Source organism: Rana temporaria, chromosome 9, assembly GCF_905171775.1.
Source record: "Rana temporaria chromosome 9, aRanTem1.1, whole genome shotgun sequence".
NCBI classification, from domain to species: Eukaryota; Metazoa; Chordata; class Amphibia; order Anura; family Ranidae; genus Rana; species Rana temporaria.
Window position 1 is genome coordinate 152,832,252 of NC_053497.1, and position 25,847 is coordinate 152,858,098.

Sequence of the window (25,847 nt, forward strand, 5' to 3'; positions counted from 1 at the left end):
ACACGTTGGAGATCCGCATGCCAGGAGGAAGCGCAAGGGCATAGGCTACCGGGTTTACCCTGCGAAGCACTCGGAAGGGACCAACAAAGCGAGGAGCCAGCTTGGGAGTGGGCACTCGAAGGTTGAGGTTGCGAGTGGACAACCATACACGGTCTCCGACTTGGTAGGAAGGAGCAGGCGCTCGTCTGCGATCAGCCTGGAGTTTCTGGCGCTGCGCAGAGACCTCAAGGGACCTCTGGATCTGTACCCAAGAAGCACGTAGAGCAGAAAGGTGATCCTCCACAGCCGGAATATCCTGGGGAGAGAATGCCTCCGGTAACACGGCAGGTTGGAACCCATAATTGGCCATGAAGGGAGACGTCCCAGAGGAAGAGTTCACAGCCGTGTTCCTGGCAAACTCAGCCCAAGGCAGGAGGTCAACCCAATTGTCCTGGTGATCGGAGACATAGCAACGAAGGAATTGCTCCAAGGCCTGATTGGATCGTTCTGCGGCCCCATTGGACTGAGGGTGGTAGGCCGAGGAGAAGGAGAGATGAATCCCCAACTGGGAGCAAAAGGCGCGCCAGAACCTGGACACAAACTGACTCCCCCGATCCGACACTATCTCTTTGGGCAAACCGTGCAACCGGAAGACCTCCCGGGCAAAAATCGTGGCCAACTCTTGTGCAGAGGGTAACTTCTTGAGAGGAACACAGTGGCACATTTTGGAAAACCGATCCACAATCATGAGAATGACCGTATGGCCTCGGGATGCAGGGAGGTCCACAATGAAATCCATCCCCAGGTGTGACCATGGGCGCTCCCCGGTGGCTATGGGTTGCAGCAGGCCCAACGGAAGGTGCCGAGGGGACTTACTTTGGGCACAAACGGAGCATGCCGCTACATATGCGGCGATGTCGGAACGTAGGGAAGGCCACCAGAACAGACGTGAAACAGCCCAGGACAGCTGATTCTTACCAGGATGCCCCGCGGTCTTGGAGTTATGGTAGGTTCGCAACAACCGAGTGCGCAACTCCTCAGGCACAAAACATCTGCCGTTGGGTGTCCCAGAGGGAGCACCAGACTGAGCCGCCAAAATCTGCTCACCAAGGGGAGAGGTCAGGCTGGTGCGAATGGCGGCCAGGATCTGATTCGGAGGTATGACCGAAGTCGGTATAGATTCCTCCCTGGACAGCTCGGAGTACTGCCGTGATAAGGCATCCGCCCTGATGTTCTTGGAACCAGGTAGGTAGGAGACCACGTAATTAAAACGTGACAAGAACAGAGCCCATCTGGCCTGACGTGGTGTCAATCTCTTGGCCTCAGAAAGGTAGGTCAGATTCTTGTGGTCCGTCAGGATGAGAACTGGAACCACCGAGCCCTCGAGCAAGTGCCTCCACTCTTTGAGAGCCTGCACTATGGCCAATAACTCCCTGTCACCAATCTGATAGTTGCACTCCGCGGGTGACAGTTTCCGGGAGTAAAACCCACAAGGAAGCAGCGGACCCTCTGGTGTCCTACGCTGAGACAGAAGGGCGCCTACTCCCGTCTCGGACGCGTCCACCTCGAGGACAAAGGGCAACCCAGGGTTGGGATGAGACAGAATCGGAGCTGACACAAAGGCGGATTTTAGGGCCTCAAAAGCCCGGATGGCCTCGAGCGGCCAGACCTGGGAATTACTGCCCTTCCTGGTCAGATCCGTGAGAGGCTTGGCCAGCATGGAGAAGTCCCTGATGAACTTCCGATAATAATTGGCGAAGCCCAAAAAACGCTGCAAGGAACGAAGACCACTGGGCTGAGGCCACTGTAAGACAGCCGAAACCTTCTCAGGATCCATGGAGAACCCCTCAGCGGAAATGATGTAACCTAGGAAAGTTACCTGGGATCGGTGAAATTCGCATTTCTCAAGCTTACCGAACAGCTTGTTCTCTCGTAACCGTTGCAACACTCGTTTGACATCCAGAATGTGAGCCTCCCTGGATTCAGAATATACCAAGATGTCATCCAAATAGACCACCACACACTGCTGCAACAGGTCACGGAAAACATCGTTGATGAATTCCTGAAAGACTGCGGGCGCATTGCACAACCCAAAGGGCATAACCAAGGATTCATAATGACCGGTCCTGGTGTTAAAGGCGGTCTTCCACTCATCGCCCGCCTTGATCCTTACCAGGTTATATGCCGCCCTCAGGTCGAGTTTGGTAAAGACCGTGGCCCCTTTAAGGCGATCGAACAGCTCGGAAATCAAGGGTATCGGGTAAGCGTTCTTGATCGTGATGCGATTAAGACCCCTGTAATCGATGCAAGGCCTCAACTCACCGCCCTTCTTTTTCACAAAGAAAAATCCAGCCCCTGCCGGGGACGAGGATTTGCGAATGTGACCACGGGACAGCGCCTCCATCACGTACTCCTCCATGGCCTCATTCTCCGCAACCGACAGTGGATAGACCTTGCCGCGAGGAGGAACGGCACCAGATTGTAACTCAATGGCACAATCATATGGGCGGTGCGGAGGTAGGGCAACTGCGCGTACCTTATCGAATACATCCCGGTACTCCTCGTATTCAGGAGGCAACAGAGAGTCCGAGGAAGTACACAGCAACTTGACAGGCCCATGGATGCACTTAGCCCCACACTGTGGTGACCATGAGAGGATCTCGGCCGACCTCCAGTCAAAAGTCGGATTATGCTTCTGGAGCCAGGGGTACCCCAAGACCACCGAGTAGTGTGGAGACGAAATAACTTGGAAGCAGACCGACTCTCTGTGAGCGGCACCAATGGCTACCCCCACTGGAAGGGTCTCATGAGTCACGTGTGACGGTTGGAGGGGTCTGCCGTCTATCGCCTCTAGAGCCAGCGGGGAACCTCGAGCCTGTAGAGGAATGGAATTGGCGGCAGCGAACTCACTATCAATGAAAAAACCACCAGCACCAGAGTCCACCAACGCCTGGGTCGTCACCGAGCCCCCGACCCAGGAGAGGACAACAGTGATCAGTGGTTTATCAACACGGGAAACCGGGGACGAGGAGACTCCACCCAAGATCTGCCCCCGACAGGATCTCAGGTGCGAGCGTTTCCCGGACGGTTCGGACATGCCAACCGAAAATGCCCACCGAGACCACAGTACATGCATCGGCCCTCGCGTCTCCGGAGTACCCTCTCCCCCTCGGACAGGCGAGCAAACCCCAGCTGCATGGGTTCACCCCCAGACAAGTCAACCCCAGGAGGCGTGGGAGGAGAGGGAGGCACGGGTGGGACAGCAAACGTAGGCGCCAAACAGTTAGGAGGCCTCCGCAGGCTCTCCTTAAAGGAAGGTCTCTCCCTGAGTCTGGTGTCAATCAAAATCAGGAAAGAAATAAGAGCCTCGAGCTCCACTGGTAGGTCCTTAGCTGCAACCTCATCCTTCAAGGCATTCGAGAGACCATGAGAGAAAGCAGCGACCAGAGCCTCATTATTCCAGCCCACCTCTGCTGCCAGGGTACGAAACTCAATGGCGTATTCGGCTACGGATCGTGAACCCTGTCTGACGGACATAAGGAGCTTCGCAGCAGAGGCGGCGCGAGCCGGCACATCGAATACCTTCCGAAGAGAAGCAACAAAACCGGAAAACTCGGCAACCACCGGATTGTTGTTTTCCCATAAAGGGCTGGCCCAGGCCAAGGCCTTGTCCGAGAGCAGCGAGATCAAGAAGCCCACCTTTGATCTCTCAGTGGGAAAGGCATGTGGCAGCAACTCGAAATAAATGCCCACTTGGTTAAGGAAACCTCGGCACCGAGTTGGCTCTCCCCCAAATCGCTGTGGAAGGGGGGCAGAACCGGTCATACCCCGAAACACCGCAGGCGCAGCAACAGGTGTCGGGGTAGACTCTGGCGCAACAACCGGAGCGGCAGTAGGAGCGGGCCCAGGAGCGACAACCGACCCATCGGCAACGGAAGCGAAATGAGCCGTGCGTTCAAGCAGGGTTTGCAACGCCACGGCGAACTGACCCAACAGGTAATCCTGCTGATCAAGTCTGGCAACCAGCGTGGGTAGCGAGGATGGCCCTGTACCGTCAAAATTCAGGGCTTGGTCCTAATGTCACGGAACCATGAACCAGACGTACAACAAGAGATGAGTGAAAATAAGAAGGCTTTATTGAAAATCAAGCATAAGCAAAAGTCCAAACGGATGGTAGAATCAGAGTCTTGTGAAGCCGGAGGTCAGGAACCAGAAGGGTAGTCAGACGAAGCCAGGATCAGGAACCAGCAGGGAAGTCAGACGAAGCCAGGATCAGGAACCAGCAGGGAAGTCAGACGAAGCCAGGATCAGGAACCAGAAGCAGCAGCAGTCTTAGAAGCATGTGAACACAGGAGGACCAAGCAAGGAACTGAAGCCACAGAACTCCTATATAAATGAGCCAGGCATCCAGCTCCTCCCAGTGGGAAGGAGGAGCCGCAGGGTGGGAGGCTACAAGAGACCTGGAAACCAAGATGGCCGCCAGCACATGTCAAACGAAGGAGACAGGAGAGAGGTAAGACCATGACAGAAGGGAAGCAGTACTGTCACTGGCTGCGTGCCGCTGATGATTTTCAGCCTGATTTGTGGGCAGCACAGGGGCTTAACGGGAGGCAGGGCCGCCATCAGGAATTATAGGGCCACTTACACAGCTTCAGGCATGGGCCCCCTGGAGCAGAGAACCGGGATGGGGGGTGCTGCCGCCTGAAATTGAGAAGCGGGGGGGGGGCTGCCGCAAATTTAGAAGCGGGGGGCCCTTTACAAAAAAATAAATAAAGAAAGAAATAAAGAATAATATATATAAAAAAGGGGTGTAGCCATCCGGGGCCCTGGGGACCTCTGGGCCCTTTAATAAAAAGAAAAAAAGAAATAAAAAATATATATAAAAAATATATTTTAAAAAGGGGGTTGCCATCTGGGGCCCTGGGGACCTCTGGGCCCTTTAATATTTTTTTTTTAATAAAAATAAATTACAAAAAAAAGGGGGTTGCCATCTGGGCCCTTTAATAAAAAATATATATAAAGAAACATTTATAAAAAAAAAAAGAGGGGGTTGCCATCCAGGGCCCTGGGGACCTCTGGGCCCTTAAATAAAAAATAAATAAAAAAAATATATAAACAAAAATAAAAAAAATAAACATTTATAAAAAAAGATAAAGGGTGTTTGCCACATGGGGACCTCTGAGCCCTTTAATAAAAAAAAAAAAAAAAAAAAAAATATATATATATAATATATATATATATATATATATATATATATATATATATATATATATATAATATATATATATATATATATATATATATATATATATATATATATATATATATATATATATATATATATATAAAAAGAAAAAAAAGAAATAAAATATATAAAAAAAATGTTTTTTATAAAAAAAAAGGGGGGTTGCCATCCGGGGACCTCTGGGTCCTATAATAATAATAATAAACATTTATATATATATATATATATATATATATATATATATATATATATATATATATATATATATATATATATAAATAAACAGATTTTTTTTTATAAAAAAAGGGGGGTTGTCATCCGGGGCCCTGGGGAACTATGGGCCCCTGGGGACCCCCAGACCTCTAAAAAAAATTGGCCCTTTAATAAAAAATAAAATAAAAATATATTAAAAAATTGTCCCTTTAATAAAAATATATAATTTTTTTTTTATTTAAAAATAAATAAAAAAAAGGGGGGGTTGCCATCTGGGGCCCTGGGGTCCTCCGGGCCCCTGGGGTCCTCCGGGCCCCTAAAAAAAAAAAAAAAAAAAATTTTTTTTTTTAAAGGGGGTTGCTTTGGGCCCCCAACAGTGACAGGGCCCAGGGCACCTGCCCCATTTGCCCTGCGGTAAAGACGGCCCTGGACATCACCATAAACTGTAACCAAATGTGACCTGGTATATCACAAGAAGGATAAACACACCACTTTTGGTGAAGAAAATATTTGGTTTATGTAAGATATAGGCAGGCAATAATATCAGCACAAAAAACAACATATGATTATACACAAAGAAAGTCACAAGTAACAAAGTAAGCAAATAGCAGTGCCTCTTGAAATACACCCAATTGTCCTGCAGGAGTTTAAACGTAGCTCTCTTTCCAAGAGAGAATTTTTCCCCAAATGAGCATGAAAGGCAAGAACAAAGGATGTTAGGCTAACTCGCTTGTCGGCTCTCAGTAACCAGAGCCAAGGCTCACTCTCAGAGTGTTCTATCACTAGATGTGGGAAAACACTTCTGCTGGTTGGATGGAGCTCTTTATGTTGGTGCACGTTGGAAGTGTAGTCCCTTTTATAAAAAGATGACACTTCCCCAGAGGTGATAACACAGAAGTGTTCCGGGCGTTCGGCGTTTGGGTATTCCGGGCTTTCGTTTTTAGATGCTCCCACCCCTGTTGCTCACTCACATGGGACTTGCAGTTATCCTCCAGCTGATCTGAATGGAATGGTCCTGTCTGTAGCATAGAAGTTCCAGCATTCTCAGCATGGCTGTATTAGTTTCTGTGTCTAGTAAATTGCAAAGCACTGCCATCTTGTGGCCAATTTAGAATCTGCATCAGTAACAATGCAGTGTGTTACACGTGTATCATTTCTGCAGTCTCTACCTATATCTTGTATCATGTCTGCAGTCGTTGACCATTTCTTAAAGCATTTAAAGCATTTAAAGCATTTGTTAACCCCCAAAAAATTGATTATGTCCCTTTAAATCATTTTATACAGCACAGTGCTTGTCCTGTGTCATTTGGCCCCTTGTATCATCTGAAATACCTGGCTGATACGGACAGTTTCTGCCCTCCCCTATTTAAACTGACCACAGTTCATCATGGCTGCTGAGCCCTGACACCATGTTCAGTTTACCTAACTCTGTCACCCACAGCCCTCCCGTCCTCCTCTGTGCTCCTGTGTCTCCCCTCCCTACTGTCTGTCCCTGTACCAGTACCCCCTATGCGCTCCTGATGCTCTCATATCTGTTAAAACTTTATATAAGCCCCTCTGTGTCCTAAAAAAAAGTGCTCCTGTCTGTGTGCCGTGACGTGATTGCAAGAAACCGCTGTGAAATCCGGTAAAGGAGGCATTTTTTTAATAAAGCACGCAGACAGGAGCACTTGTTATTAGGACACAGGGGGGCTTCTATAAAGTTATATAAGTGGGTTAACAACCACTTTAATATGTCTGCAGCCTTTGACCATCTCCTGTGCTATGTCTGCAGTCTCTGACCATCTCCTGTATCATGCCTGCAGTCGCTGACCATCTCCTGTACCATGTCCATAGTCTCCAACCATTTCCTGTATCATGTCTGCAGTCTCTGAACCTCTTCTGTATTATGTCCACAGTCTCTGACCATCTCTTGTATCACACCCATAGTCTTTGACTATATCCTGTTGTGTGTCTGCTGTCTCTGACACTGAATATTCGCTGAATTTTATCCATGGTCCCTTAGTGATTTTGAGGGCCACACTTGAGGCTCACCATATCAATAATTTTGACTACCTGATTTAGGCATTATTTGCTTATCCCAGAGTTCAGCTTTAAAGTGGTTCACCCAAAAACCTTTTTTTTTAACAGTAGATTGAGGCTCGTTTTGTCAAGGGGAATCGGGTGTTTTTTTTACAATCGAAGCGGTACTTACCGTTTTAGAGATGCATCTTCTCCGCCACTTCCGGGTATGGGCTGCGGGACTGGGCGTTCCTACTTGATTGACAGGCTTCCGACGGTCACATACATTGCGTCACAATTTTCCGAAAGTAGCCGAACGTCGGTACGCAGGCGCCGTATAGAGCCGCACCGACGTTCGGCTTCTTTCGGCTACTCGTGACGTGATGTATGCGACTGTCGGAAAGCCTGTCGGAAGCCTGTCAATCAAATAGGAACGCCCAGACCCGAAGACCATACCCGGAAGCGGCGGAGAAGATCGCTCTCTAAAACAGTAAGTACTGCTTCGATTTTAAAAAAACTACCCGATTCCCCTTGACAAAATGAGCATCAATCTAATGTTAAAAAAAAAAATTCTGGTGAACTCCCGCTTTAAAGATCCAAAGAATACCTGTTTCCAATGAAAAAAAAAAAAGAAGGGCTCAAAAGATTAGATGTTCATGCTAATGTTGTTACCGTAGTCGTGTTTGTTGTGTTTTTTTACTAAATACTTAACTACGCGGCTTCATTCTTCTCAAACCCATTGTTTCATTCTTGCCTTATGGGTATTTGAAATTGAAACATTGTAGGTGTGCATTTAATGATCTCTCTCGTGTATGGTTGAGCAGAATCACATGGCATTCTGCATTTTGGTGTCCCTGAATATCAGGTTTCATTGTTAATAAAGTCTGTGCTTACACAAGGAAAGCCCTAACTGAGATCCTCATTAGAGTCTGCTATTGAGAATCCTGAGAAACCAGTCCGACAGACAGGTTATCGTTCAAATACAAGGCATTACAATATTCAGAGCGCAGCAGGTATATTTTACTAAGCGAATCACACAAGGAAGTTCACTTTTAATTTTTCATATCTACAGTATGTAAAACTTTATTTGCAGGTAGAACAGGTTTTGACCGATTGGTCTTGTTTTTCAGTTACATTAAACTGCACGTGTGAACTGGAATGTTGCCATGGACGGACCTCATCACCACCTAGAAGACCAGAAAAGTCACCTTTGTAAAGTGCAAGGGCAGGAATATCAACGTGACAGCCAAGTAAGTTTTGCTGAGATCTCCATCCTGTAATCTTTTTCTGAAAATTTTGACTAAGCTCATCTGGTGGTCATTTTACGATGTTTTAAATATATTTGTTGTCTGCAAACATATACAGGATTGTGCTGTAGTTGTATCAGATTCCTTAAAAAGTAGTCTAGATTTTTTTAATGTTAAAACATTTTAGAATAAATCTTTTATCTGCATTATGTACCAACCACCTTGTAAATCTTCCAAATTATTTTCATGTGCCTGTGGGCCTTGACTTCTTTACACTATGCTAAGTCATTTGTCCTCAGCACCACTAAGCCCATCTATTAAAGCAGGGGTCTCCAAACTTTGTAAGCAAATGGCCAGTTTACTATGCTTCAGACTTTAAGAGGGCCGGACTGTTACCATCAGGAGTACAAAATGTCCCAGTGTCAGTGGGAGCACACTCCCCTGTCATTGGAGGAATTGTACCCCATCATTGGTGTCAATGGGCCACACCGTTGATGTCATTGGGAAGTATTGTGCCCCATCATTTATGTCATTGGTAGGAACTGTGCCTCATTGTTGGAGTCGTTGGAAGGAATTGTGGCCCATTGTTGGTGTCATTGGAAGAAATTGTGCCCTTCATTGGCATTAGTGAATAAAATAGTGCCCCAAGCAGGGCTGAGACAAGGGGTGGGCAGGAGGGGAGGCTGCCCTGGGCACTGTGGTATCATGTGAGGAGGGGGGCACCACAAGGAGATTGGGGGTCAGGGGGGTTTGTGTTGGGAGGGGTGCTGGGGGGAGAATTTTGGGGGTAGAGGACTTGTGCTAGGAGGGGGGATTTCAGCAGGGGGGCAGATTTATACTTAGAGAAGGGGGAATTTATTTAGCTGACACACAATGCTCATACATCTTGGGGTGCGCAGTTTGGCATGTTCGCTCTGGGCACTAGATGACCTTATCCCGGCACTGGCCCCAGGGGCCGGATAAAAGCAAGCCGAGGGCCACATTCGGCCCCCGGGCCGCAGTTTGGAGACCACTGTTTTAAAGTATAACTAAAATCTTTAGAAAAAAGCAGCTAAGAGACAAATTGGTCGATTTACTAAAACTGGAGAGTGCAAAATCTGGTGCAGCTGTACATGGTAGCCAATCGGCTTCTAACTTCAGCTTATTCAATTAAACTTTGTCAATAAAACCTTGAAGATGATTGGTTTCTAATCAGCACTGCACCAGATTTAGCACTCTCCAGTTTTAGTACATCAACCCCAAAGTGTATCAATGAAATCAAAGAATCTACGTCTTCACTACTTCCACTGGGTGCACATCATAACAAGTGCAATTCTTAAAATTATAATGTGGTCAGCTTGCACTGGACTATACATCCCATGCTACTATTCTCAGTAAGTGGTTTTAGAGCTCCAAAAATGGGAAAGTGGTGTCAGTGGAGACACCCAAAAGTGATGGAGATTCTTAGAAGTGTGTCCTAGCACAGTGGTTCTCAACCTCAATCCTTAAATACCCCCAACTGGCCATGTTTTCAGGTTTTTCCTTACTTTGCACAGCTGCTTTAAATCAATATCAATGACATGGTATTGCTAAGAGCTATTTTATCTAAGGGAAGTTCCCAAAACATGGCACGTTGGGGGTAATTGAGGACTGAGGTTGAGAACCACTGTTCTAGCACACTAACAAACAGAAGGAGAGACAGATCATAGCTGTTAAACCTTTTCGCAGCCAGAGCCGTTTTTGCGTGGGTTTTTTGTACGCACTTAAAAAATAATTTTAGCTCTGAAGATGATGTAAAACCCCCAAACATTATATATATTCACAAAGGAGATACCCTAGAAAATAAAATAGTGGTAGTTCCAACTTTTTAGATCACACGATATGACTGCATAGGCGACGCTTCAAAAGCCCTCTATAAATATCAATTTAGTGTTACGGAGGAGGTCTTGTGTTATAATTAATGCTCTCTCTCTCCGATGTGCACGGCGATATGTAACATGTGTATCAAAATCAACTTTTTTTAATGCGTTGGCGCCCCCCGGCGTATGCATTTACATAAGTATGTGTGTGTGGAGGTTTTTTATTTTTTATTACTTAACTTTTTTTTTCATCCCCTACTATATGTGATTTTCTGTTTTCTGTCTGGAGAAAACACAGAACTAGTGGGTCTGAACAGAAGTTTTTTTAGCTGTAACTCTGATAAAAGCTTTAAAACTTGGCTATTCGGCATTTACTAGAGTTTTTGAGCCACAAGCTTTTGTGGGAGTATAGTTTTGCTAAAAAAAACTAAAAAACACTGCAAAACGCTACTGCAAAAGAACTGCAAAACTTATTATACAGCTTTCTACAGCTAACGCTACTGGCATTTTTATAATGTCCAGTGTGCATGTGGCCTTGCAAGCATACTTTACTGCATATACAGACTGATTTTACTGTTGTGGGTTTGGTAACACTTTAACTCTAAAGCCCTGTACACACGATCGGTTTGTCTGATGAAAACAGACCGTTTTCATCGTACAAACCGATCATGTGTGGGCCCCATTGGTTTGTTTTCCATCAGTGAAAAAAAATAGAACATGTTTTAACATTTTCCTATGGATAAAAAACGATCGAAAAAAACGATCGTCTGTGTGGAAGTCCATCGGTCAAAAATCCATACATGCTCAGAATCAAGTCGATGCATGCTCGGAAGCATTGAACTTACATTTTCTCAGCACGTCGTAGTGTTTTACATCACCGCGTTGGACACGGTCGGATTTTTGACTGATGGTGTGTAGGCAAGACTGATGAAAGTCAGCTTCATCAGATATCCGACGAAAAAATCCATCGGATTAGATTCCATCAGATATCCGATCGTGTGTACAGGGCTTAAATTGCATCCCACCTTGCAGCTAAGTGCTGCTCTGATACTTTTTGTATCAACACTGATGTACGTCTTTCCTGTCCTCTTATGCGTTTGATATTTTACCTCCTTTATGGCAAATCCTTCTTCAGTGTAAGTCCCTAATGGGCCATCATTGAGTTTTGACCCAATGGCTTGAAAAGATAGCCCACCCCTCTTTCCCTACAATTTCCTCCCATGCATTATGTAAACTCATCTGTGTACCTTCGTTGGCCCACTCCTTAAGTCCCTGCTGTCTCTATTTTATTGTGATATGTTTTGAAGCAACCAGACCAAAAGCCAATTGTTGTAACAATTGTCTATGCAAACAATAAACGGTTTGCTTAGTATATGTACTTAATACATGGAGAGATTTACAACAGGCTGAGAAAGACTAGCGTCTAGCGAATTCAAAAGACAAAAATAATTAAAAAGCTATATCCTCAGGACCTCAGACTCCCAGTTGATCCAGGGTAAGGCAACACAATTTTTTTTTCTATTTTTTCCAAAAATGAAAAAAATCCTTCTTGATCCCTACAGCAAATATATACTCTCTGAATCAACAATCAGTACTGTTACATCTGATTAATATTATAGCCAGTTATATGTTTTGCATTTAAAAACACAACCATCTTTTTAAAACAGTTTATTGAGCAGGCTAGAACTAGCTCCAGTGGAAGTCTATTCTACATTTTCACAGCAATTAATCCAGCCATCCCTATGGATCAAAATTCAACTGGTTCAGCAGGGTCCAGCCAAAATTGAATCCATGTATGAGCAGGAAGGCTGTAGAAAAGTCCATCTACTAATCAACTTCTGTACAATCACCCTTCAGGTGTCATGCGGAGTCCCCCAGGGATCCCCTCTATCGCCTGTGCTGTTCAATATTTATCTCCGCCCTCTCTTTGAAATCATCAGTAGCCAAAAGCTACTTTACCACTCTTATGCAGATGATACACAACTGTACTTTCGCATCTGCAACAAAAAGGATCATCATCTCGGTCTAGAGAAATCCCTCTCTTTGATTGAAAACTGGATGACAAAGAGTTATCTTAAACTCAACGGATCGAAAACAGAACTTCTGTTTCACGCCAATCGAAAGAATCAACTCGGAACAACATGGAGACCCCCGCCCATTCTGGGCCAAATCATCACCCCTAGCACCAAAGTCAAAAGTCTCGGAGTCATCTTTGACACCTACATGACAATGGATGCACAAATAGGGTCAGTAGTCAGCGGATCTCACCATCTGCTGCGCCTACTACGCAGACTTATTCCATTTATTCCCAAAGAGGACATAGCAGTCGTGGTGGGAACTATTGTTAATTCCAGACTGGACTATGCAAATGCCCTCTACCTCGGACTCCCAAAGTACCAAATCACTCGTCTGCAAGGCGTTCAAAATACGGCTGCTAGACTGGTGACTGGGAAAAAACCATGGGAATCAATCTCACCTTCACTGAGATCCCTTCATTGGTTACCTGTAAAAGACAGAATTACTTTTAAAGCACTCTGTCTGACGCATAAGTGTATTCGGGGAAAGGCCCCTCAATACCTATGCGAAAAAATAAAAGATCACAACTCCAATCGCGTTCTGCGATCCACTAATTCAAAATCTACTCCAAATACCCAAAGCCAGATACAAGTCTAAGGGGGAACGAAGATTTGCGCTCCAGGGCCCCAGACTACGGAACGCTTTACCAAACAGCATTCGGTTGGAGGAAAATCACTTGACCTTTAGGAGAAAGATCAAAACCCATCTCTTTTGAGTTCAAAGGCGATTTAGTTTGCATGTGCAGCGCTATATACGTTTTTTACTCACTCACTCACTCAGGCTATAGCCAGCAACTCTGATCAATGTATTCTGATGGCAGGGAAGTCTCCACCTTGAATGTGTGAATGGGGCAATCAAAGTGTTTTATTTCTTCATTCAACCCGATTGTTGAATGAAAAAAAAAAAAAGACTCATCTGTGGGCTGCCCTACTTTAAAGGAGTCTTTCTGCACGTGGAAGGTTAAACTTTTTTCCTGCAGACACAAAGAGTCCTCTATTGTCATTTACAATGACCTTAACCACTTCTGTACTGTAGGACGTCATATGACGTCCTGGAATTCAGTGGGGGATATCTGAATGATGCCTGCAGCTACAGGCATCATTCAGATATCCTTTTTTTCAGGCGGCGATTGTATGCACCAAGAATGATCATAGCGGCGGTTCCACTGCTTGATCGTTATTACAGGCGGTGAAAGGGGACATCCCCCCTCCTGCCGCCATCCGGTGCTTCTCCGGGCTCTCCCGTGCCATCGAAGGCCCAGAGAACTAATTGGCCACCACCAAACGAAGAGCATAGAGATTTCCGGTGACCAGATGGTCACCGGTCATCTCTATGACCGTCGGAGGCCCGTACCCGATGTTATGACATCACGCCCGGGTACCCGGAAGTAAACAAAGCCGCAATCGCGGCTGAAAGTGTGAGATCTGTGATTTTTTTTCCTGATATCATGCTTTCCAGCCTGGAGAAGAGATGTGGGGTCTTATTGACCCAGCATCTCTCCATAGAGAGGACTTGTCACACACTATTCTTATTACAAGGGATGTTTACAATTAAAGGTACAATTTGTTTTCCTAAATAGCTTCCTTTACCTTAGTGCAGTCCTCCTTCACTTACCTCATCCTTCGATTTTGCTTTTAAATGTCCTTATTTCTTCTGAGAAATCCTCACTTCCTGTTCTTCTGTCTGTAACTCCACACAGTAATGCAAAGCTTTCTCCCTGGTGTGGCGTGTAGTACTCGCCTCCTCCCTTGGACTACCGGAGAGTCAGGATGCTGTCTATGTTGCAGATAGAGAAAGGAGCTATGTGTTAGTGGGCACCCTGCCTCTTTTGTTGCCCAACGGAGAAGAGGTGGGGGGGGGACACTCCACACCAGGGAGAAAGCCTTGCATTACTGTGTGGAGTTACAGACAGAAGAACAGGAAGTGAGGATTTCTCAGAAAAAATAAGGACATTTAAAAGCAAAATATAAGGATGAGGTAAGTGAAGGAGGACTGCACTAAGGTAAAAGGAAGCTATTTAAAAAAAAATTGTGCCTTTACAACCCCTTTAATTCCAATCTTTAATTACAATTTTCAAGAATGCACAAAAAAGAACAAGAAGAAAAGGTATAGAGATCAAACATGTGACAAAAGTATGGCAGATATACATCAAAATCCAATGTACATTAAAGAAAGCTAAGCAATGCAGCAGATGTGATATGTGGATATATAGAGTATTAAACAGCAAAGAGCAAAAAATGGCTTGACAATGCATCAAATTACGAGAGCATAGATAAATCCTAACTATCCCTTATATTCTGAGATCTAAAGGGCTTTAGGTCAGTATGTCTTAAAATGAAGAGAAAGTCTAAAGTAATAAACAACAAAATAGTCAGTAAATTGTTACTACGGCTGTTCCACTCTTATAGGGTTTGTGCGTCATCTATAAATTCCAAGATAAGGTAAAAGCGTTCGATCCATCATTTTGTAATGCATATAGACATTCAAGAGAACAAATATGATTAAGATTGTTTACTGTGTCTGAATTGTATTGTAATTGTTATGATGTAAAGTGCTATGTAAACTGTGTGCTGTATATAAATCCTGTATAAATGCGTTGACCTTACATGCACTGGAAGAGTCTACTCCATCTATATTGGACTTTCATCATCTTAGTCTGTATATATGGTTCATTCAGCTTTCAGAGCTATTTTTAAGATATATACATAGAGGTCATTGATTCTTCAATATGTATGGGAACATATTGATGCTTTTATCTTTTTTTTATTAAAGATTATGTTTTTTTTTTATTTCTACAGGTCTCTTGTGCTGTACAGATAGAGTGCATTTATTTAGGTAGCTGGATATATTTATTTCTAGTTGTTAACTTTGTTTTTTCAATGATATTAATAAAATATTGGATACAGTAAGGGATTTCCAATTTTCGGGAAGATTAAGTTTTGCTGAGAGGAGAATATGAATGATAAGGGTTCTAGTTGCCACAGAGATAGAGTCCATATTCAGATGTAAAAGTGCCAGGCCTATATATGGGAGTATAGGTGAGCGAGTGAATTCAGAAAATACCGTATTTGCCGGTGTATAAGGCGACCGGGCGTATAAGACGACCCCCTAATTTTACCGTTTTTTAAGATATTTTTTTGCCTGTACTCACCGTATAAGACGAACCCCCTTCCGAGGCTTCTGCCGCTTCATATTTCTTCCTTCTAGAGCCATGTTCTTCTTTATTCTTGCTGAAGCTGGAGCCATATTCTTCTTCCTCCTTGCTGGAGCCAATCAAGGCAAGCAATGTATTCTATTAATGAATACAAAGCCTGCTTGGATTGGCAGAGGCTGTAACATCATCAGCCCATGCCTCTCTGACTCTCAAAGCCAATCTGGGCAGGCTACTGTATGTAGCCTGCTTGGATTGGCAGAGGTTGTTACTCCAATCCGAGCAGGCTCTATATTCATTTGAATACATCGCTCACCGGGATTGGCTAAGCGGTATATACTGTATGTAGCCAAAGCGAAATACAGTATTACCGCACATTCAGCAGGCATCCGAGCAGCTGCAGTATCCATTTGATCTGCAGATGATTGAAACAGATGAGTAAATACAAAGTAATGTTACTTTGTATCTCTGAATCCTGAGTCTGAACTGTGTTTATAGACACTAATCAGAAGGTCCATTGGCTTGACCCAGCTGTATTTACACTGCAAGTCCCTGTTAGAAGGGGCATGACATTCTATGTACACCCTGTTTACTGCAGTGATTTTTTGGGGGGCATACAGGGAATGCCTGAGATACAAGATAGCCTAACATAAACAAATTCACCCACCGTTTTTTAAGGAACATTTATATAGTTATAGAAGGTGATCATATTCCTCCTTAATCACTTTATCCCAGGGAAGAGTAAATTCAGATCAGTTTGTCTTTCCTCATAGCTAAAGTCCTCCTTCCATCTTATTAATTAAGTTCTCTGTACCCTTCTAGTTCCCCAATATCCTTTTTTTGTAAACTGGTTCCAAAAACTGAACTCTAAATACAAGTTGAGATCTTACTAATGCTTTGCTTTATATTGCCAAAAGTACTGGGACTCTTGCCTGGCTGGCAGGCTCCGCTCTAATTCATCCCAAGGGTGTTCTATCAGCTTGAGGTGCAGGCCAGTCAAGTTCCTCCACCCCAGACTTGCTCATCCATGTCTTTATGGACCTTGCTTTGTGCACTGATTCAAATCATTTGGTGGAGGGGGGATTATGGTGTGGGTTTGTTTTTCAGTGGTTGGGCTTGACCCCTTAGTTCCAGTGAAAGGAACTTTTAAGGCGTCAGCATACCAAAACATTTTGGACAATTTCATGTCCCCAACTTTGTGGGACTCTTGTTCCAACATATCTGCGCACCACTGCACAAAGCAAGGTCCATAAAGACATGGATGAGCTTGGGGTGGAGGAAATTGACTGACCTGCACAGAGTGGAGACTGCGAGCCAGGCCTTCTCGTCTAACATCAGTGCCTGACCTCACAAATGCACTTCTGGAAGAATGGTCAAACATTTCCATAGACACACTCCTAAACCTTGTGGACAGCCTTCCCAGAAGAGTTGAAGCTTCTATAGCTGTAAAGGGTGGTCCAACTCAATATTGAACACTACGGACTAAGACTGGGATGCCATTAAAATGTATGTGTGTGTAAAAACAGGTGTTCCAATACTTTTGGCAATATAGTGTATCTCTCTTTGTCTTACTTCTTACTTCTTTTAATATAGAACCTTATCTTGCTTTCTCTAGCAGCTGCAGACTGGCTTTGCCTGCTGTTATTGGGGTTGATTTACTAAAGCCAAATTGACTGTTCAGTTTGTAAGGGAATTTACCCCAGAACTTAGTGAATCAGATGAAGCCTTGTTAACTTCCATCATCCAAATCAAAAATGCTTTTTTTTTCCCCTTGCACGTTATTGGATGTTTTTTGCAAAGTGAAATAACACCACTTTCACTGAGCTCTGGGAATGTGAACAACCAATTTACGTTTAGTAAATCAACCCCATTAAGTCTATGATCTACCAGAACACCCAAATAGTTCTATATCATTGACACACAGTTGTATTTCCCCTAGATTGTATGATGCATCCATCAGTTTTATTCCCACCCCAAGTGCAGACCTTTACATCTACCAACACTGATCCTCATTTGTCCTGTAGTTGCCCAATTAAACAGTGCATCCAGGTTAATTGCAAATTAGAAACATTTTATAGGGACTTTATTCTACTAACGGGTTAAAAAGTATCAATCCTAACACTTGGGAGTTTACATAAAGCCTAATGAAGAAGAGATTTGGGGGTGTTCAACATTGAAAATTTAACCTGAGAATATGAATTATTAATCACTATTCTCTACATGCTGTATTTAAAATGTATGTAAAGCAAATGTTTATTTTGATTTTTAGAGTACTGTGCTGTCAGGGTATTTTTTGCTGTTTATTTCCCATTTGGGAGATTTCCCTTCATGTCATGGAGACATGAGAGGAAAAAATTTCCAAGCTAAATGGAATGCCCATCAAAGAGAGTTGTCAGAGGAACAGGTGTGATTTATTTTCCGCACCTCTTGCTTCAGTGATATTTTAAATAATTGGGTTTCCCCTCATTTCTGTTTCGGTGACAATAGTAGATGGGTGACTCTCCCCAGAGGGGACATAGACAGCAATGAAACATAAGTGTCCTACACATGATTCAGCCAGCTGCTGGACATTATTGTCAGGACCCTCTCAGATACTAAAGCTGGTCTGATACTTTAGCCTGCTGTGCTGTAGCTGATTTTGGGTCACTGGAGTGCAAAAGTAAGTGCACTTCCGTGACCCATATGAGAAGAATGGCCAAACAAGCTTTGTGTTGTGATCTGAAGATACTTTTATTGACTATGTTATCCAACAAGATAAATAGACAAAAACAACATTTTGACAATTATATTAGAATGTATTTTCCCCTGGTTCAACTTCAGTAAACTGAAATTATATTTGCTATAGTTTTTGAGCATCATCACTGCTCTAGGTGCAGCCTTGTTGATCAGGCCGATCATGCACTGCTGTAGACTTTAAGGCTACTAGAAATTTACAAATTAACCCATAAACGTTTTATTAAGAGCATGTCACGTTGTATACTAATGAGTAAAATACCATGGATAATTCCATTCTTATAAGAACATGGGCATCTCCCTTTCCAATGATTCCTTTCACCAAGGAAAGCACCTATTTCTATTTTTTCCATTTAGTACTTTGGTGTGGGTGTGCAACAGCAACTGCTGGTCAGATATATACTGCTTGCTTACATTTACTTACACTTTTCAGATCCAAGTAAAATTTTCACCACTCCCGTTAACTATGTGTTGTGTTACTAGGCTTATGCTGGCCTTACACCTGTAGAATTTCATTTGAACTTTTGAACGAGAAAGTATAAAAATTGCTCATCCGCCCATTTGGTGGAGCCTTCATGGAATCGACTAAAATTAACTTTGACAAGTTCATGTGCATAAGACTAGTTTGGGTTTTTCTGAAACGGGAGCAAATTCAACTACAAATTCAACTACAGCTCCTCGTTTAACGACTGTCAGAAACCATGAATCAGACCGAGACAGAAGTACAATTAAATCACACTTGTTTAATAATAAATATAAAAAGGTAAACAGAGTAAGCGTAGTCAAAACATAGCCAGAGTTCAGTAACCGGATCAGAGAGCCAGCAAATGTAGTAGTACTTTAAAAACAGAAAAGTGCAGCGCTAAGCATTATCCGAAGTGAATCAAACAATGTGAATGATCAAAAACACATATTTCATGTAAGAAATCCTGTGTTAAATGACATTAACCCATGTCATGCAAAGAATAACATGGGATGATGATAGAAGTGGGTGTAATATCTCAGGAAACCACTGGAAGAGATTTCAATGAGTAAAACAAAATATATAAATAAATCACACACACGGCTAATAGTATAGATATGGCACAATAACAAATGTGTCCAGGAACCTAAAAAAGGTATGTAACCATGTTGTGACAAACTCCAAGATAATTTGTAAAAAGTCCAACAAACAAATAGTGATAATAAATAAATGTGCATGTGCAATAAGTCCAGTTCATTTTTGGACTTATTGCACATGCACATTTATTTATTATCACTATTTGTTTGTTGGACTTTTTACAAATTATCTTGGAGTTTGTCACAACATGGTTACATACCTTTTTTAGGTTCCTGGAGACACTTGTTATTGTGCCATATCTATACTATTAGCCGTGTGTGTGATTTATTTATATATTTTGTTTTACTCATTGAAATCTCTTCCAGTGGTTTCCTGAGATATTACACCCACTTCTATCATCATCCCATGTTATTCTTTGCATGACATGGGTTAATGTAATTTAACACAGGATTTCTTACATGAAATATGTGTTTTTGATCATTCACATTGTTTGATTCACTTCGGATAATGCTTAGCGCTGCACTTTTCTGTTTCTAAATTTTTGCTTACAACACTGTCCGTTGTTGGTGCGGGCTGCTATATATATTTTCTTACTTTTTACAGGTCTAGCGCAATTTTTTTCTTGTTTGTTAAACGTAGTAGTACAGCAAGCAGGATCTGTAGCCAGAAGGACCGCAAGCCAAGCAAATCTTCAACAGTAACGCAGGAGACAGTCTCTGTGATCTTGACAAAGGCGAAGGCAGAGAGAAAATCAACTGGAAGGCTTTAAGTGACAGAGCTGATGAGCAGGATCATCAACAGGTGGATCCAGGGTTGCTTTCAGTAATTGTATGAACAGTTTGTAAAATCTGTACTTTTTGCATCTGTCCTTGAATGTCCATTACGGACATGTAGGCTGCATGTCCGTAACTGACATTCATGGACAGATGCAACAATTATGGATTTTACAAACTGTCTGTAAATTTACAGAAAGTTGGCAACCCTGGGTGGATCACTGTGGAGATATGGGAGCTGGCAATTAGCTGACAGCTGAGCTGCCATCACAAAGAAGGAAGGGCTGAGCCCAGCCCTGACAACGACTTACCTGTTTAAAGACCACTCGAAATTACGACCAGCTTTCCCGACCCGAGCGATGCACTGTACATCATTGTATTAAACAGTACAATGCAGCATTTTTGTTGTTTATATTTTTGTGTTCTGTACTTATGCAAATGAAAACAACGTTATTGAGTTGGAGTTTTGTGTTTAGACCTTTTTTTCAGAATACAGTACAGTAGTTAAGAATGCTTAAAATATTGATTACTTGTGGCTCCTCATTTAACAACCAATTCGTTTAACAACCTGGTCGCTGGAACGGAACCTGGTCGTTAAGTGAGGAGAGCCTGTATTAGTTATTAATTTATTCCTATTAAATTCAACTACAGTTTTCCATCCTTTTACTTTGTTTTGTTTTTTTTGTCTCCTTTGGTCAACACTGATTGTCAAATTGTCCCCTTCAACCCTTAGAGCCGGTTCACACTGGGGCGGCACGACTTCGGGGGCGACTCGGCAAGTCGTCCTGAATACAACTTCAGAGGCGATTAGCAAAATGACTTCTGTATAGAGGTCAATGCAAATCGCCCCGAGTCTCTCCCGAAATCGTACAAGAACCTTTTTCTAAGTCGGAGCGACTTGCGTCACTCCTATTAGAACGGTTCTGGTGAATAGAATGGGGCGCCACTTGTCAGGCGGCTGAGTCGCCTGACGAGTCGCCCCAGTGTGAACCGGCTCTTAGATAATCAAACAAATGTTTTGAAAACAACAATTGTCTAACAAAATTCTACAGATGTGAGGCCAGCTTTAGTCATAATACTAGTGAAAATTGGAATTTTGTAGAAAATTTCATAGACATGTCCTAAGGATCCAGTATGTTTTAAACTTTTCTCATCCCTCATACTGTTTCAGTGATCATAGGAATAAGTGCAGAATGGTGGGCACCTCACTAGACAATGGAGGTCCTTAGCAGTAGTGTAAAGTCGTACATGAAAAGCAAACCTTGCTTTTACAAATGTTTTATGTGATTTCTGATGCTAAATCTACGGACCTTTGTTTATTGAGGTGCTAGCACTTCTACTTTTTTGTGATGTTATACGAGTTACAATGGCAACATGTTTGTCCTATAAGCAGCCTTATATCAACTTTGACACCTGATCACAATTCCAAATTCTATAATTCTATTATCGATTATCGCATCAGGACAAAGAGACATCATGTATAGAAGGACACTAGTGCGGCCCGCGGGTATATTTACTCAGATAAAAACATAGTTTAAAATTCATTTGTTCAGATTTTTTTTCATTCAGTCCTGTTGTTCCAAATTTCCCAGAAAGAGGAAACCCTTCTATAATGATTTGATGACTGCTAATAGGCCAAATTGGCAAATGGCAATTATAGTTCCTCTCTGCTATGAAGTGCATTATAATGCTTGTAATCCTGCAGTTAAGGGATATTAGGTGGTAATAGAGACCAGCTGTCCTAGTATATTACTCATAGAAAGCATTCAGTTCTGGTTAATATGCTTGTGTTTCAGGAGGCTCACTCATAACTTGATTCAAACCTTATTAATGAAATGGTAGGGTTTATTTACCATTTTTATGTGCCTTTCCAAGGGAAGGAGACGTGATTGGCAGGACAGATGGCGCAGTGGTTTGGGTCTGTTGGTGGCTCTTTGTTCTTTTAGTAGCTGAAGGTGTATGAAAACCCTAATATCCAAACTTCTCTCATTTGCCTTTTTTTGGTCTGTTAAATATATAATTTCAAGTGTTATACAGGTGATACTCGAAAAAATTTAAATATCGTGCAAAAGTTAATTTATTTCACTAATGTAACTTAAAAGGTGAAACTAATATTTGAGATAGACTCATTACATGCAAAGCAAGATAGATCAAGCCGTGATTTGTCATAATTGTGATGATTATGGCTTACAGCTCATGAAAACCCCAAATTCACAATCTCAGAAAATTTGAATATTACATGCAATCAATAAAACAAAGATTTTACATAGAACAATATCGGACCTCTGAAAAGTATAAGCATGCATATGTACTCAGTACTTGGTTCAGGCCCCTTTTACAGCAATTACTGCCTCAATGCGGTGTGGCATGGAAGCCATCAGCCTGTGGCACTGCTGAGGTGTTATGGAAGACCAGGATGCTTCAATAGCAGCCTTCAGCTCTTCTGCATTGTTCGGTCTCATGTCTCTCATCTTTTTCTTGGCAATGCCCCATAGATTCTCTATGAGGTTCAGGTCAGGCAAGTTTGCTGGCCAATCAAGCACACTAATCCCACAGTCATTGAACCAGGTTTTGGTGATTTTGACAGTGTGGGCAGGTGCCAAGTGCTCCTGGAAAATAAAGTCAGCATCCCCATAGAGCTTGTCTGCGGAAGGAAGCATGAAGTGCTCCAAAATCTCCTGGTAGACGGCTGCGGTGACCCCGGACTTAATGAAGCACAGTGGACCAACACCAGCAGATGACTGCCTCCCCAAATCAACACAGACTGTGGAAACTTCACACTGGACTTCAAGCATCTTGCAGTGTGTGCCTCTCCATTCTTCCTCCATACTCTGACTCCTTGGTTTCCAAATGAGAAGCAAAATTTGCTCTCATCAGAAAAGAGGACTTTGGACCACTGAGCACCAGACCAGGTGTGTTTTTCTTTAGCCCAGTTAAGACGCTTCTGACGTTGTTTGTTGTTCAGGAGTGGCTAGACAAGAGGAATACGACATTTGAAGCCCATGCCCAGGGTCCGTCTGTGAGTGGGGGCTCTTGATGCACTGACTCCAGCCTCAGTCAACTCCTTGTGAAAGTCCCCAACACTTTTGAATGGCCTTTTCCTGACAATCCTCTCCAGGCTGCGGTCATCCCTGCTGCTTGTGCACCTTTTTCTTCCACACTTTTCCCTTCCACATAACTTTCTATCAATGTGCTTTGATACAGCACTTTGGAAACATCCAACTCTTTTGCAATTACCTTTTGAGGCTTTCTCTCCTTATGGAGGGTGTCAATGATGGTTTTCTGCACAACTGTCAGGTCAGCAGTCTTTCCCATGATTGTGATTTCTACTGAACCAGACTGAGAGATCATTTAAAGGCTCAGGAACCCTTTGCAGGTGTTATGGCTTAATTAGCTGAGTGGGACACTTTGAGCCTTGAATATTGCACCTTTTCATAATATTCTAATCTTCTGAGATTGTGGATTTAGGATTTTCATGAGCTGTAAACCATAATCATCACAATTATGACAAATCACGACTTGAATTATCTTGCTTTGCATGTAATGAGTCTATCTCATATTTTAATTTCACCCTTTAAGTTGCATTAGTGAAATACATGAACTTTTGCACAATATTATAATTTTTTCGAGTATCACCTGTATTAAATCTGTTTAATAATTGGAAAAAAAAATTACCTATGGATCCTGTCAGAAATCATGTGAGTCAATTGTCATTCTTCTCTCTGCTCTCTGTGGACTACAGAATAACTCCCCCATGCTATAGGGATGTAGTCTTAACACACGCTGTTCCTGCATAGATATAGTTATGGTGATTGAGTGTTGTCATTCTAGGGCAGGAAGTGTGTTCCATGCAGGGCATTGGTTCTCAACTCCTGTCCTCAGGACCCACTAACAGAGGAGATGCGGACTAGAATACTGCAAACACTGAGCAGATGATGATATCACCTGTGATGTATTTCAGTTATCTTGCAAACCAGGCCTGTTAGTGGGCCTGGGGACAGGAGTTGAGAACCACTGCACTAGGAAAAAGTAAAATAAAAGCCTGAAAAAATTATACTATGCAGCCACCACATCTAAGGACAGGTAATGCAAGAGATGACATTTTAATTCTCAACTTTAGATACACTTTAAGGTGTATTTCCACGTTTGCAGCCATATTAGAATGACACCTACCCTTTTTTTTTTTGTATTTTTTTAACATGGCATAATTTAAAGAGCCTGTTGATACCAGCATCTGCACTGGTACAAAGCCACTAGTATGCAGTAAAGGCTGCAGTGCCATTGCGCTGGAAAAAGTGCATCAAGCAGCAACATTTTTTTCAAACTTTAATAAAATGTCACAAAGTGACATTGCATTTAGTTCTATCATATGCCATACAGTGTGATGCAGTGAATTGTGTCGCACCTCGATTAAAAAAATAACTGCACGTGGTACTCCTTCTCAGCGCACACCGCCACATTGCAGTACTGTAAACGAGACAAATTACCTTGTCTTGTGTTGGGTAGCCTTGCACCCAGTTTGAACTTACTGCTCTCCCTTTGTAAAGTTGGGGAGGGGACTGGGGAGTGATGTTTAATTAACCCTGTCTGTACTGTGCTGGCAGAACTTCATTATCAGTTGTAAAATTAGATATGTATACAGTCTGTTCTATTAAAGGGTTAAAGATCCCAAGGCTTGGGCTCTGCATTGTATGCTAATGCACTTTTAAACAAAACTGTCAGTGCACATTACTATTCCAGTGGCGGCCCGTCCATTAGGGGTGCAGGGCGCTGCCCGCTGTCAATGCGTCCGGCCCCCTAATCTACATGTGGGGTGCCCAACACATGGATTCCAGTGTTTTTGATTTTTTGAAGCACGTGATTAGAGCCAGAGGCTCTAATAGATTTAAAATTAGAGCACTGCGTCTTGAGCACACCCACTTGTGTGACTTTAGGAAATTAATTCTCCTTGCTGCCAATAAGGAAGCTGGTCCTGAGACTGATAACTGTCACCCGATTGGCTGAAAGGACAGGCAATCCTATTGGTCACCTAGGAGGAGAAGAGAGGAGACACACAGTGGAATCAAATGACGCCTTTTTGGAGCTCCCCAGATCCAAGAGCCAGTCCCCCCCCCCCAGCTTTAGCAGATTCATCTTAATCTCCTTAGCCATGGAGTGTCCCTCTAATGTGCAGAGAGGCTCCCCTGCTGACCCCCAAATTCTCACACCTAACACAAATGCCCTCACCCAGATCTCCTTGTGGGGGCCTCCCATCACACAGTGCCCAGGACAGCCACCCCTCCTGCCCACCCTTTGTCCTGGCCCTGGGTATTTACATAGCACCAATAGTTTAAACAGTGCTTTACATGTTGTACATTCAAATCAGTCCCTGCCCCAAGGAGCTTACGCTCTCCAGTCTCCGTCTCGCATGCAGACACACATAAACATACTAGGGCTTATTTGTAAAGGAGCCAATTAACCTACCAGTATGTTTTTGGAGTGTGGATGAAAACCGGAGTACCCTGAGCAATCTCATGCAAGCACAGGGAGAA

General features: G+C 43.2%; 1 protein-coding gene across 5 annotated transcripts in view; it reads left to right on the forward strand.

Moving 5' to 3' along the window:
* Positions 1–25,847, forward strand: part of NEK6 (NIMA related kinase 6) — a 377,987-nt gene that overhangs the window by 113,920 nt on the left and 238,220 nt on the right. For 4 of the 5 annotated variants that reach the window (XM_040324861.1, XM_040324863.1, XM_040324864.1 and 1 more), the window contains one exon: positions 8,569–8,688. In XM_040324861.1, coding sequence (XP_040180795.1) covers positions 8,605–8,688 — 84 coding nt within the window. In that variant the 5' untranslated portion in view covers positions 8,569–8,604. Of the gene's footprint in view, positions 1–8,343; positions 8,452–8,568; positions 8,689–25,847 lie in introns of those variants that run through there. The other variant, XM_040324862.1, reaches the window with a different exon arrangement.